General features: G+C 36.3%; 2 protein-coding genes across 4 annotated transcripts in view; one reads left to right on the plus strand and one right to left on the minus strand.

Annotated features, from left to right (window-relative positions):
• Positions 1-12523, plus strand: part of SUGCT (succinyl-CoA:glutarate-CoA transferase) — a 781582-nt gene that overhangs the window by 149878 nt on the left and 619181 nt on the right. The window lies entirely within an intron of this gene.
• Positions 11034-11383, minus strand: LOC118900670 (transmembrane protein 258-like). Its single transcript, XM_036863206.1, has one exon. The coding sequence runs from the start codon at positions 11381-11383 to the stop codon at positions 11144-11146; it is 240 nt and encodes a 79-aa protein (XP_036719101.1). The 3' UTR covers positions 11034-11143.

Here is a 12523-nt window from a genome sequence, read left to right on the forward strand (position 1 = left end):
TTGGTGGAAACAATCTGTTAGACCATTCTAACATTCTGTGGCGAACATCTACCCCTTGTTTTTCCTTTTTATCTTTTACTTAGATATTTTTGTTGGTGACTTCTTTCAAAATAGGTAAAATTACATATTGCAATGAGATCACCACCATAGTTAGTGTTAGCTAACACCTCTATGATGTCACATAATTATCATTCTTTTTTTGTCGTGAGTACATTAAGAGCTAGTCTCTTAGCAGTGTTGAAGTTGTACTTCTTTATGTAACAGAAGAAGTATATTTTCTTTGAATGTTGGTAAAATAAATCTTTTCAAAAAACTATCTGGTTGCAGTGCCTTTTCTTGGGGGTAAGTTTTAGTTTCTAATAGTTATTTGTCTATTCAGGTATTTGGCTTAATCAATGATCATTGCCCTAAATATGTTTTCTCTTGTTTTATGAATCACCTCTATTTGTCACCAGGTCTCTCTAATTTTGTGTGTTTGATGATTGATCCTCTTTTTCTTACTTCAATTTAACTCAGGTTCTTTTTTCTTAAGAATCTCATCTTTATCAAAATGGCGATTTCTTTTTCTTAAAATTTGTAGCAGAATATTTTTAGGCTGGTCTTCATTTATCAATGTTTTGAGTCTTTTAAATTTACAAATATTTTTAATTAGGAAGGTGAACTTCCATTATCTTTTTATCTATTTTTAGAAATACCAAATTATCTTTATTTTGGGTCTCTATCTGTCCTCCTTATTTATTATGTCTCTTCAATTTCATTCTTGTTCCTTTTCTTCTTTTTGTTTGATGGTGTCAGTGCACAAATTCTGGGGCTTCCTCCCCAAGCCCTGCTTTCAAATATTGCTTATTCTTAGTTGCAAATGAAGGCTGTGCCCCTTGCTCCCCACCTGTTGTATCATCATCTCATTCCTTAACAAGATCTTCTTATATTTTTATCAATGTTGTTTTCAAGTTGTGAGTTTTCATTGGATCTCCAGTGATTTCATTTATTTTGGTTCATTTAGAATATACTCGGCAGAATATCCTTAACACTTCTCTTCCAGTGTCCTTTATTCCAGTACTGTCCTTATTCTTCTTTTTAAAATAATTTCTAATATATAAAAATTAATGACTAAATAAATAAATAAACCCATTTAAATGGGGATCTAGGAAGAGTAACAGATAATACTTTTCAAGTCAACTTCTTACTTATAAGTTACACATCGTTTAAAAAAATCTTTGCCTATCTGGTAGATGAATCATACTCATTATTGTTTTATTTTCATTTGTTACATTATTAGTGATTATGAATGTTTTTCTCATTTATTAAATAAGTAATGAATTACCTGTGTTCTTTGTTGTGGTGTGAGTCTTCTTATGAGCTTTTTGCAGGTTGACAATATCATGTCCATCTCACAGTTGTTGTAACTACTCTTTCCCAGTCTGTTTTAAAATTCTATTTAGGTTTGTAATGTACAAAATGTTATGTATAGATATTAAATTTGATAATTTTTCTTTTTTGACCTCTTTTATTGTTTTTATGCTTAAAAAGTATTTTCCATCCTGAAATATGACAATAATTTATCTCTTTTGGTCAAATTTTTATGATTCCACATGAAAATATATGTTTCTTTACCCCCTTTTAAAAAGTAAACAAATTGTGTTACTGTTTCCTTGAATGGATTATTAGATTTATTTTGGGATTCAGCCTAATGTACTAATAATAGTGTGATTGTATTTTTTTCACTATCCTTCTGAGATTCTCCAAGCTTTTATAAGCATTATCTTGTTAATTCACATAGCACCCTTTTGAGTTAGGTAATAACTGTGATCAGAGTTCCACATGCTGTTTTTAGAAAATCTCTTAATTTTGTTAACAAAACATTTGTAAGCAGTCTTTAATGACTAGCTGACATCACATTTAGAGTTCGGGATAAAAACATAGTTCTATTTAATGGCAGCTTTGTCAACTCATCTTTTATTTTCTGTCTTTATTTTTTAAACCTATGGAAAATTTGCTACACTTGCACCTCTTTCAGAAATGACAGGGATTATGATTGAGGAAATGGAGATTTAAATTTTTATATTAGTGGTTCTCAATCTTAGCTTCACATTGAAATCATCCAAGAAGCCTTTTAAAAAATATTAATACTCAAGTTTCATGCCCAGAAATTATTAGTTCATTGATCTATGATGGGACTGGGCATTGAGAGTTTTCAAAAAGTTCCCCAGGTGATTCTAATGTGCAGCCAGAGAAGAAAACCATTATTTGACATCCGTGGTTTTCATAGTGTGGTCTCTAGACTTGCTGCATCACCTGGCAACTTGTTAGAAATGTGAATTATCAGGCACCATCCCAGATCTATTGAAACAGAAACTCTGGGGACAGAGCCTAGCAATCTGTGTTGTGTGGGGGATTTACTGGGTTTTTTTTGTTGTTGTTTTGAGATAATTGTAGATTCACATGCAATTGTAGATTCTCTGCATTGGATAATGCAGAGATCCAGTTTCACTATTTTTACATGCACTTATGTGTATGTCTTTAGTTCTACGCAATGTTACCACATGTGTGCTACCACCACAGTCAAGATACAAGAATCTGTGGTTTCCCAAGCCGCCAGGTGATTCTGATGCAGCCAAGCCTTGAGAAACATTTCTAAAATGAAACCATAAGAGCAGGAACAGATCATTTTTTCATAAGGATTCGTCTGAGTACTCTAAGTGTGCTAACAGACTGGCAACATAGGTCTCACCTGGGAGCTTGATGGAAGTGCAGGATCTCAGATCCCATCTCACACTTAATGAATCAGTCTTCATTGTAATAAGATCCCTAGGTAATTTGTGTACACACTGAGCTTGAAGGGTACCTAATGAATGGGTAAAAACAAAACAAAACAAAACAAACACAAACTCAAACAACAACAACAAAAAACCCAAATCAGTTTTTGGAAATTGGGTTCAGATATTTATTCTTGTAGTAAATAACTCTTATAGTAAAGATAATTTCTCTTATAGTAAAGATAAACTCAGTTTTTAAGCAAAACTGGTATCAGTTTTTCTGCTTTTATATCTTAGTCATTTCAAGACACATTTTGTTAGGTTTTTTTTTTTTTTGATAGACTTGGATTTTTTGTTTTTACCACATATGATATAAAATTTGAGATTTTCTATTAATTCATCTTAATATTACAACATCTTAAGTACAAGAAATATGACAACTATCATCAGCTTCATCAATATCAAACATGAATGTATCTGAATCCTTTTTTCCCCGTCTCTTTCTTTTTTTCCACTTCAGTCATTAACTTCTGACAAAATTGGAGATACTAGGTTTGTCTCAGGCTCCTGTTGAAGCTCTTTTGGTGTCTATCACTATTTTCTGCTTTCATTTTTATATTTGTTTTGAGATCCTGAGAAAGAATTTTTAGAAAAAAGTGCCACACAGATGGAAAGATATACCATATTCATCGATTGGAAGAATTATTGTTGTGAAAATAACAATACTACCCAAGGCAATCTACAGATTCAGTGAAATCCCTATCAAAATATCAATAGCATTTTTCAAAGAACTAGAACAAATAATTTAAAAATTTGTATGGAAACAAAAAAGACCCCAAATAGCCAAAATAATCTTGAGAAAGAAAACAGAGCTGGAGATATCATTCTTCCTGACTTCAGGTTATATTACAAAGCTACAGTAACCAAAACAGTATGATACTGGCACAAAACCAAACACATATATCAATGGAACAGAATAGAGAGCCCAGAAATTAACCCACACAGTTATGGTCAATTAATCAAACAAAGGAAGCCGGAGTATACAATGGAGAAAAGACAGTCTCTTCAATAAGTTATGCTGGAAAAACTGGAAGCTACACATGGAGGAATGAAATTAGGACCTTTTCTTTTTTTTTTTTTTTTAATTAATTTATTTATTTATGGCTGTGTTGGGTCTTCGTTTCCGTGCAAGGGCCTTCTCTAGTTCCGGCGAGCGGGGGCCACTCTTCATCGCGGTGCGCGGGCCTCTCACTGTCGCGGCCTCTCTTGTTGCAGAGCACAGGCTCCAGATGCGCAGGCTCAGTAGTTGTGGCTCATGGGCCCAGTTGCTCCACGGCATGTGGGATCTTCCCAGACCAGGGCTCGAACCCATGTCGCCTGCATTGGCAGGCAGATTCTCAACCGCTGCACCACCAGGGAAGACCAGGACCTTTTCTTACATCATATACAAAAATAAACTCAAAATAGATTAAAGACCTAAATGTAAGACTGGAAACCGTAAAACTTCTAGAAGAAAACATAGGCGGAGTACTCTGAGGTAAATTGTAGCAATATTTTTTTGGATCTGTTTCCTAAGGCAAAGGAAAGAAAAGCAAAAATAAGCAAATAGGACCTAATTAAACTTAAAAGTTTTTGCACAGCAAAGGAAACCTTTGACAAAACAAAAAGACGGCCTGCTGAGTGGGAGAAAAGATTTGCAAATGAAGCAACCGACAAGGGATCAATCTCCAAAATATATAAACAGCTCATACAACTCAATATCCAAAAAATGAACAACTCAATTAAAAAATGTACAGAAGACCTGAATAGACATTTTCTCAAAGAAAACATACAGATGGCCAACAGGCACATGAAAAGATGCTCAACATCACTAATAATCAGAGAAATACAAATCAAAACCACCAGGAGATACCACCTCACACCTGTCAGAATGACAGACACCAAAAAGACCACAAATAGCAAATGTTGGCAAGAATGTGGAGGAAAAGGAACCCTTGTACACTGTTGGTAGGAAGGTAAATTGGTGCAGCCACTGTGGAAAACAGTATGGAGGGTCCTCAAAAAACTAAAAATAGAACTACTGTATGATCCAGCAATTCCACTCCTGGGTATATATCTGAAGAAAACAAAAGCACTAATATGAACATCCCAGTGTTCAGAGCAGCAGTATTTACAATTGCTAAGACATGGAAGCAACATAAGTATCCATCAGTAGATGAATGGATAAAGAAGATGTGGTGTATATACACAATGGAATACTACTCAGCCATAAAAAAGAGTGAAATTTTACCATTTGCAACAACATGGATGGACTTGGAGGGCATTATGCTTGGTGAAATAAGTCAGGCAGAGAAAGAAAAATACCATATGTTATCACTTATATGTGGAATCTAATAAATGAAATAAACTAGTGAATATAACATAAAATAAAGTGACTCACAGATATATAAAACAAAGTAGTGGTTACCAGTGGGGAGAGGAAGGGGGAAGGGGAGGATAGGGGTAGGGAATTAAGGTACAAAGTACTATGTATAAAATGAATAAGCTACAAGGATATATTGTACAGCACAGGGAATATAGCCAATATTTTATAGTAACTATAAATGGAGTATAATCTCTAAAAATTGTGAATCACCGTGTTGTACACCTGAAACTTATTGTAAATCAGCTATACCTCAGTTTTTTAAAAAAACCTTCCACTTTTTACAACCACTGGGAGCACCCTTCTAGTTGCTAAGTAAGATGCTGCCCAGTTCATGAATTGCCTAATAGAGCCGATTAGATCTTCAAAAAAGAAAAAAGAAAAAAAAAAGAAAAAGAGCTACATTGAGGAAAATAAATAAGACCAGGCTGGGTAGCCCTATTGATAGATATATTTCTTATTTTAGGACATTTTCCAACTCTCTTCTGCCTTGATCCCTGTCAAAGAATAAATAAGGATATTTACAGTTTTTTCCTCTCTCCCTTTCTCCATACTACATGTAAGGTGCCAGAGATGTATCCGTAAACAAGATATGATTCTGTTTCTTAAGGAGCTGACTGTCTACTGGGGATACGTAAAATCAATCACAATGTGATGAAGGAAGTGTGAGAAGAAAACCAACAAGGGAGTACCCAGCTCATCCTGGGGAAAATGTTGTCAAATAGGGTTTCATAGAGGTGCATCTATTCAAACTGAGTGCAGAAGGCTGAATAAGAATGCTCTAGGCAGATTTATCAATCAGAGTGTCAGCAGAAAACAAATTCAGCCATGATAGCTCTAATGGAGATACTACATACAACAGTGTAGGCAGAGGGCAAAGAATAGATAAAGAGGTAGGAAAAGTGAAAGACTATTATCTCTCCATAGGGCCAAAGGGATAAGACGGAAGTAGAGTTCTTGGAGCCCAGTGAGAGCTGAAACTGCAGAAGAGGCACTGCCTGGTTGACACTGTAGTCGTGGAGACACCTGGCTACTTCCAGAGGTGCAGTGCCTAAGCTATGAGGGGGCTGTGAAGAAATTCCGTGAACTCTTTCTCTTCCCATTGGTGCCTCCCATTGGCTAGACCTAATGAAAAGTCAGCCGGCAAGGGAACTGGGACTGCAGCCCATTGGGTCAGTGTCCAGAGCACCGAGCAGGGCACAGCAGGCTGAGAAAGGATGGAAGTTGAAGGGTAAAGTAAAATAACCAGGAGATAAGGGAGAAATGGTGATTTCAGGGAGAAGGAACATTATGTACTGACGCACAGAAATGTAAAAGATGTATGGCAACTCTGGGGAGTGACAAGGAGCACAGGAGGCAGAAATGTGAAAGGAGAGTAGAAGCAGGAGGTTTATCCAGAAGCAGGCTGGATAAATATTAATAAATAGCTAAGACTTTTGGGGATAGGCACTTTGTTAAATACATAATTTATTCCATTCAGTCCTCACGTGGTTAGGAAGTTGGCCATGCCACAAAGCAGTTATGACTCTTGTCCACAAATGTAATTTTTTTTTTACATTAACTCAGATTTGGCTCTGAACCTTTACCCCATCTTGGTAAATTGTGTTTCAGTCATTATTTTGGTGCCTGCCTTCTCCTTTGAGTTGCATATAAATCCAGGAGATGAGCATGGTGCCCACATAAATGGGGAGGACCCTAATTTCCAGGCCACTAGATTCTGCTTACCTTCTCTTTGTTACTTGGAATCCCTGGATTTTCAACCATGAGTGGGACCCTGGAGTCTTTGTGGAGGCTGTGAGCCCCATTGAACCTTATTAGTAGGTTCTTTCTTCATCATTCCTAAAGTCATAATCTGTGTCGGAATCTTTTGGTAAGAGTCTTAGGAGGTATATTGTCTCTTGTTCCTCTTTTAGTCAAGGTTATACTTAGAGTTTTTAATTTATATCAGTTATAATCTGTGACCATTTTTTATTTTTATACTTTTGTAACCTATTCTACTTTTGGAAAATATAAACAGTTACTGCTCCTTGGAGATTGTGGGGTGCTTTACCACTAACTTTCCCAAGCAAGGGTTGGCCAACTTTTTTGGTAAAAGGCAAATTTAGGCTTTGGAGGTCAAGAGGTGAAGTTGAAGATGCTATGTAAGTACTTATACGATACGAGAAAAAACAAATTTCCGCAAGATTTTGATTGATTAAATTAAAATAATACTAATTGAGAACAGTTTTTTTGGTAATACAGATTTGCGAATGAGAAGAGTGGAATTATTTTTGGGGGGGATAACATTTCACTTAATTGGGGTGCAAAGTTATTGTTCCCTGTCATCAGAATTGATTGCAAATGTTTATCGCTTAATGCTGACCTGTAATAAGAATTTACATATTTCATCTCTGAAAATGTCTTTCACACAATAAGGTGTTGCCGAATAGTGCTATCAATCCACAAGCTTCTGATTTTAATTGAGCATATTCATTGCCTGGAAGGCATTTATAGAATTTATTAGATTTTTTTCTCCTGATGTTTTCCTTTTACATGTCATTATATTGCAGATTAATCACTTAGAATGGAAAGTTAGGTGGAAGCTCCTTAATTGCACAGTTAAAAGGATTTTGAAATATGGAAATTTCCTTTGCACTTGCGTCGAAGTCTGAAAAACATTGCTGTAGTTTGAGCTCACAAAATATATCTGCTGTAAATTTGTGTGGGAATGAAATCTCACTATTTGTTTTAACCTTTGCCATCATGGGAAATATGTAAAGTAGCCCAACCTTACTTTTGATTCAAACAACATTAGTTTTCATTGAAATGACTTAACATTAATTGTCATTGAAATGACTTTACTGTTATAAAAATTTGGCATGTATGTGCTATTTAGCCTTGTAATTTTAGGTAGAATTCATTGAAAAAGATTATCAAGTCCACAGGAAAAGCTAATTTCCAAAGCCATTCGGTGGTCAATGGTAGTGGTTGGGGGTTGGTTTTTTTTTTTTTTTAATTCAGAAAAGACTCATTCCTGACCCTGAGCTTAAAAAAATCACAGTAAAACTTTATACTGTTAAGCCATAGAATTGCTGTGTGGTAGAATGAGTCAGGCTATTCAGCTTCTATTTCTGAGAAAACTTCATAGGACTAACAATGGTTAAGCTCACAGAGCAGATGAACACTATTGGTTTAATGTCACATGAGAGATTCAAATATTTTCCTCAGTGAATAACCTCAGTGAATTCCTGATGAATAATACAGTGAATAACCATAGGCTTTAACCATACATTTTTACAAGCTTGGTAAATTTGTCCAGCCAAGTCTTTTTTTGCTCCACACATAATTTTTACCACCCTAAGTTGTAACACATCTTAGCAGATTCCACTTAAGTTGTATTGAATTATTGTTTTTTTCAATTCGTGTGAACATTCTTGTTTGTAGTTGTTTTGTGCAGCCTTTCATATAGGCTAATTCTTCAGTCACTTCAAAATTGGCATTGACTCCTGGTATAAAGAACAACTGAGCAGTATCCATGACATCTGTCATCTCACCAAAGCCAAGGGAAACCTCTCAAAGTAATTTGTCTCATTTTAAATTGACTATATTGATATTGCTCCCAGTGTCTTCAACTCTTTGAACCAAGAGTCTGTTCTTATCAAGACTAAACAAGTTTATTTTCTCTGGACCCATTGCTTCAGCTGCTGCAATCAAACATGACTTAATTAAGTTACCATTGGTAAATGTCCTTCCTTGCTTGGCTAACAAGTGAACCACTTACAAACACTTTGGTTGCAGTCTCATTGTTATTATTATTATTATTTTTTACTTCCGTGAAGAAATTCTGCCGTGATGAGATAGTCTGTTTTGACTTTGTAATATTTTCTGCCCACTGGATTTTCTGTGAGTTGGGAATACTGTGATGAGTGCTTAATCTGGCATATATTGTATTCTTTTAGTACAGATAGAGTGTCATTGAATAATAAAGTGCTTTGTCATCTAATTCAGTAACAGCATGGTCCATCTCCCAGTGTGTGCTGAAAGTATGGCACACTTCTCCTCCTGTTTTGGTATGATGGATATGCACTGGTAATAAAAAAAAATTATGGTAAGGTAATACACATGACATTTGAAATGCTGTTGAGTTATAACTGCATCACTGTGATTCATAGTACAACAAGCAGGTGTGCAAAGCAGTGAGAGTGAAAGGGCCACACGTGGCCTCTATCACAACCAATAAACTTTTTAAATTTTATTTTTTATTTTTTTATTGAAGTATAGTTGATTTACAATGTTGTGTGAGTTTCTGGTGTACAACAAAGTGATTCAGATATATATATGTATATATATGTGTATATATATATATATTCTTTTTCATTATGGTTTATTACAAGTTATTGAATATAGTTCCCTCTGCTATACAGTAGGACCTTGTTGTTTATTTTATGTATAGTAGTTTGTATATAGTAGTTTGTATCTGTTAATCCCAAACTCCTAATTTATCCTTCTCCCACCCCCTTTCCCCGTTGGTAACCATAAATTTGTTTTCTATGTCTGTGAGTCTGTTTCTGTTTTGTAAATAAGTTCATTTGTATCATATTTTAGATTTCACATATAAGTGATATCATATGATATTTGTCTTTGTCTGACTGACTTCACTTAGTATGACAATCTCTAGGTCCATCCATGTTGCTGCAAATGGCATTATTTCATTCTTTTTCATGGCTGAGCAGTATTCCATTATATATATACCACATATTCTCTATCCATTCATCTGTCAATGGACATTTAGACAACAACTAAACTTTTGTAGTACAAAAGCAGACATAGATGTAATCAGATGATCATGTTCTAAAAAACTTTACTTATGTACACTGAAATTTGAATTTCATATAATTTTCATCTATTATGAAATATTATTTTTCTTTTGATTTTTAAAAACCATGTAAATATGTAAAGATAATTCTTCTCTGTGGTCCTATGAAAACGGGCAGCAGGCTGGATTTGGCCTTCAGGCCATTGTTTGCTGACCCTTGCTACTGACAATCGCTGATCTATGATAATTAGTAAAATCTCAGAGACACCGAAAAATACAGATGTCTAGGTCCCGCCTTAGGACTTGGCATACAAAGTTAGGAAACCCTGGCTATCTTGTTTACCATTAAATCCCCAGCACATAGATGCTCAATAAGTATTTTTTTTGAGTAAGTAAAAGACAATTTCTGGCATATAATAAGCCTATAAAGGTCTATTGGGTGAATGAAATGAATGAATGATTTACTGTATATCTTACACAATATATGGGATCCTAAAGATAGTGAGATTAAAATGAATTGTTTAATCTTAGAGCCATTAAAATAGAGAGAGGCCAGCCCTGAGGAGCATGAAGTGTTTAGTAGCTGGGAATCATTTTGGCCAGGTTACTAATTTATGTAATAATAACTGGAGAGCTAATATTATTTTGGTTAATTAAGGTGTGAGGGAGGTGTAGCAAATAAAACAATCTGCAGGCTATTTCAATAAGTTTCTTTACAGTTGGATTTTATAATTAAATTCCTTTAAAAACTTATGCAGAGAAAATGAAAGAATTTTCAACAAGGCAAGGTTTTCAACACAAAGAAGCTAGTAGCTAATTGCATTTTTCAGGAGGGTGGACTCAGTGTATTTTAGCTATTTTAATATGCTAGACTATTTAACCAAAGACCCACCCCTCCCCAATTAATATGGACTTTCAGGAATCTGGTTTGCCTCTAAGATACGGTAAATGTGGGACATATGATTGTTAACCAGAGGTACTTTTATACTACATTTTCAAACTCATTTACATTGCACTCAAAGAACTCAGTAAGCTTTTTTTTTTTTTTTTTCTTGTCACACATCTGCCTTTATTGTGAGCAGCAGGTGGGACACTTCCAGCATAGTAAAAAAAAAATAATTTACAAAAGCAGGGATTCAGTGAAGCCGCCTGGTTGGGACCCTTGGGAGCTCATACGTAGATGCTGACCCAGAGCAGCGGGAAGAGGACTCCAAAGCCCATGAAGAGGGAGGCCACCAAAGCTATGAGGAGCTCTTTGTAGATATCCCGAGTGGATGCGGTGGAGGTGACCTCATACACTAAGAAGCAGGCGGTGAAGAACAGGCCAGTGGCCAACAGCACCACGGTCAGATGGGGGAAGACAGCCGGGTTCACTGGGCTGGTGTATCTGCTCAGGGCCTCAAACTCCATTTTGCTGGGCACAGGGCTCTCCGTAAGCTTTTAAGCATCCTCTTTGGCATGGGGCTATGTTCCATGGATACACACCGACTTATCAACTCGGAGGCGTTTCTCACCCCAGCAGTCTTAACTTTGTGTTCTGTCACTTACTAGAGCAAGGCTGGACACGACATGGCCATATTAAGTACAAGTTTCACGTTCGGTTTATTTTTCTGCTATAAGGGTGGGATACTGGCTAACACATCCTAACTGTATCGTTGTAGTCTAGGTGCTTACCCTTCGCAAGCCTTGGTTTCTTCCTCTGAGAAGCTGTAAAACTATCTGCTTCAGAGCTTGATTGTGGAGATTAGATGAGACAGTACGTGTCAGCTGCTGAGCACAGTGTTTGCAGAATGGTAATGGTAGCGGTTATTTATATTAAATGACACATTTCATACTGTAATGTTTCTTAATGTAAGATGACTAGGTGACTGCTGACACTGCATAATACAAGCTTATTATGGACAGAGTGAACAGTAACTACTTACAAATGTTGGATGAATGAACTCCAGCCTTTTTTTTTTTACATCTTTATTGGAGTATAATTGCTTTACAGTGTTGCGTTAGTCTCTGCTGCACCTAGGGGCAGAACTCCAGCCTTTTAATATCCATAGGATAGCGCATGGGTCTGCTGTGCATGTGTGAGCAAGACTTCTTTTTAACAACTATTTTTCTTGTATCCTAACGTTGCTTGGAGAGGGTAAATGCAGATTTCACTCATGAGATTTGCGAGGACTACAAGGGCTATTATTCATTCATTCATTCATTGTTTATTTCAACAAATACTGAGCACTTACAACGTGCCAAGCATGGGCAACCATGAAGAATAAGACATTGCCTCTGCTTCTGAGGTGCTCACTTGTAGCAGGGGAGACAATCAAGTTAGCGACTGACGCGGTAACAAGAGTAATTGCGTGGTGACATGGCCATGAGTGGAAGGGGCACCTAACCTGGCTTTGGGAGCTTAGAGAAGATTTCCCCGAAGGAAGAAACCTCTGCTGAAGCGAGGAGAAGGAGTGATGAGGGGATGGGGCTGGCGGCAGAAGGAGCGGTGAAGGCATCTGGGGAGGTTTTTAAGGGCCTTGGAAACCACGTCGTGAAATGCAGACACCA

Source organism: Balaenoptera musculus, chromosome 9 (genome assembly GCF_009873245.2).
Source record: "Balaenoptera musculus isolate JJ_BM4_2016_0621 chromosome 9, mBalMus1.pri.v3, whole genome shotgun sequence".
Lineage (NCBI taxonomy): Eukaryota > Metazoa > Chordata > Mammalia > Artiodactyla > Balaenopteridae > Balaenoptera > Balaenoptera musculus.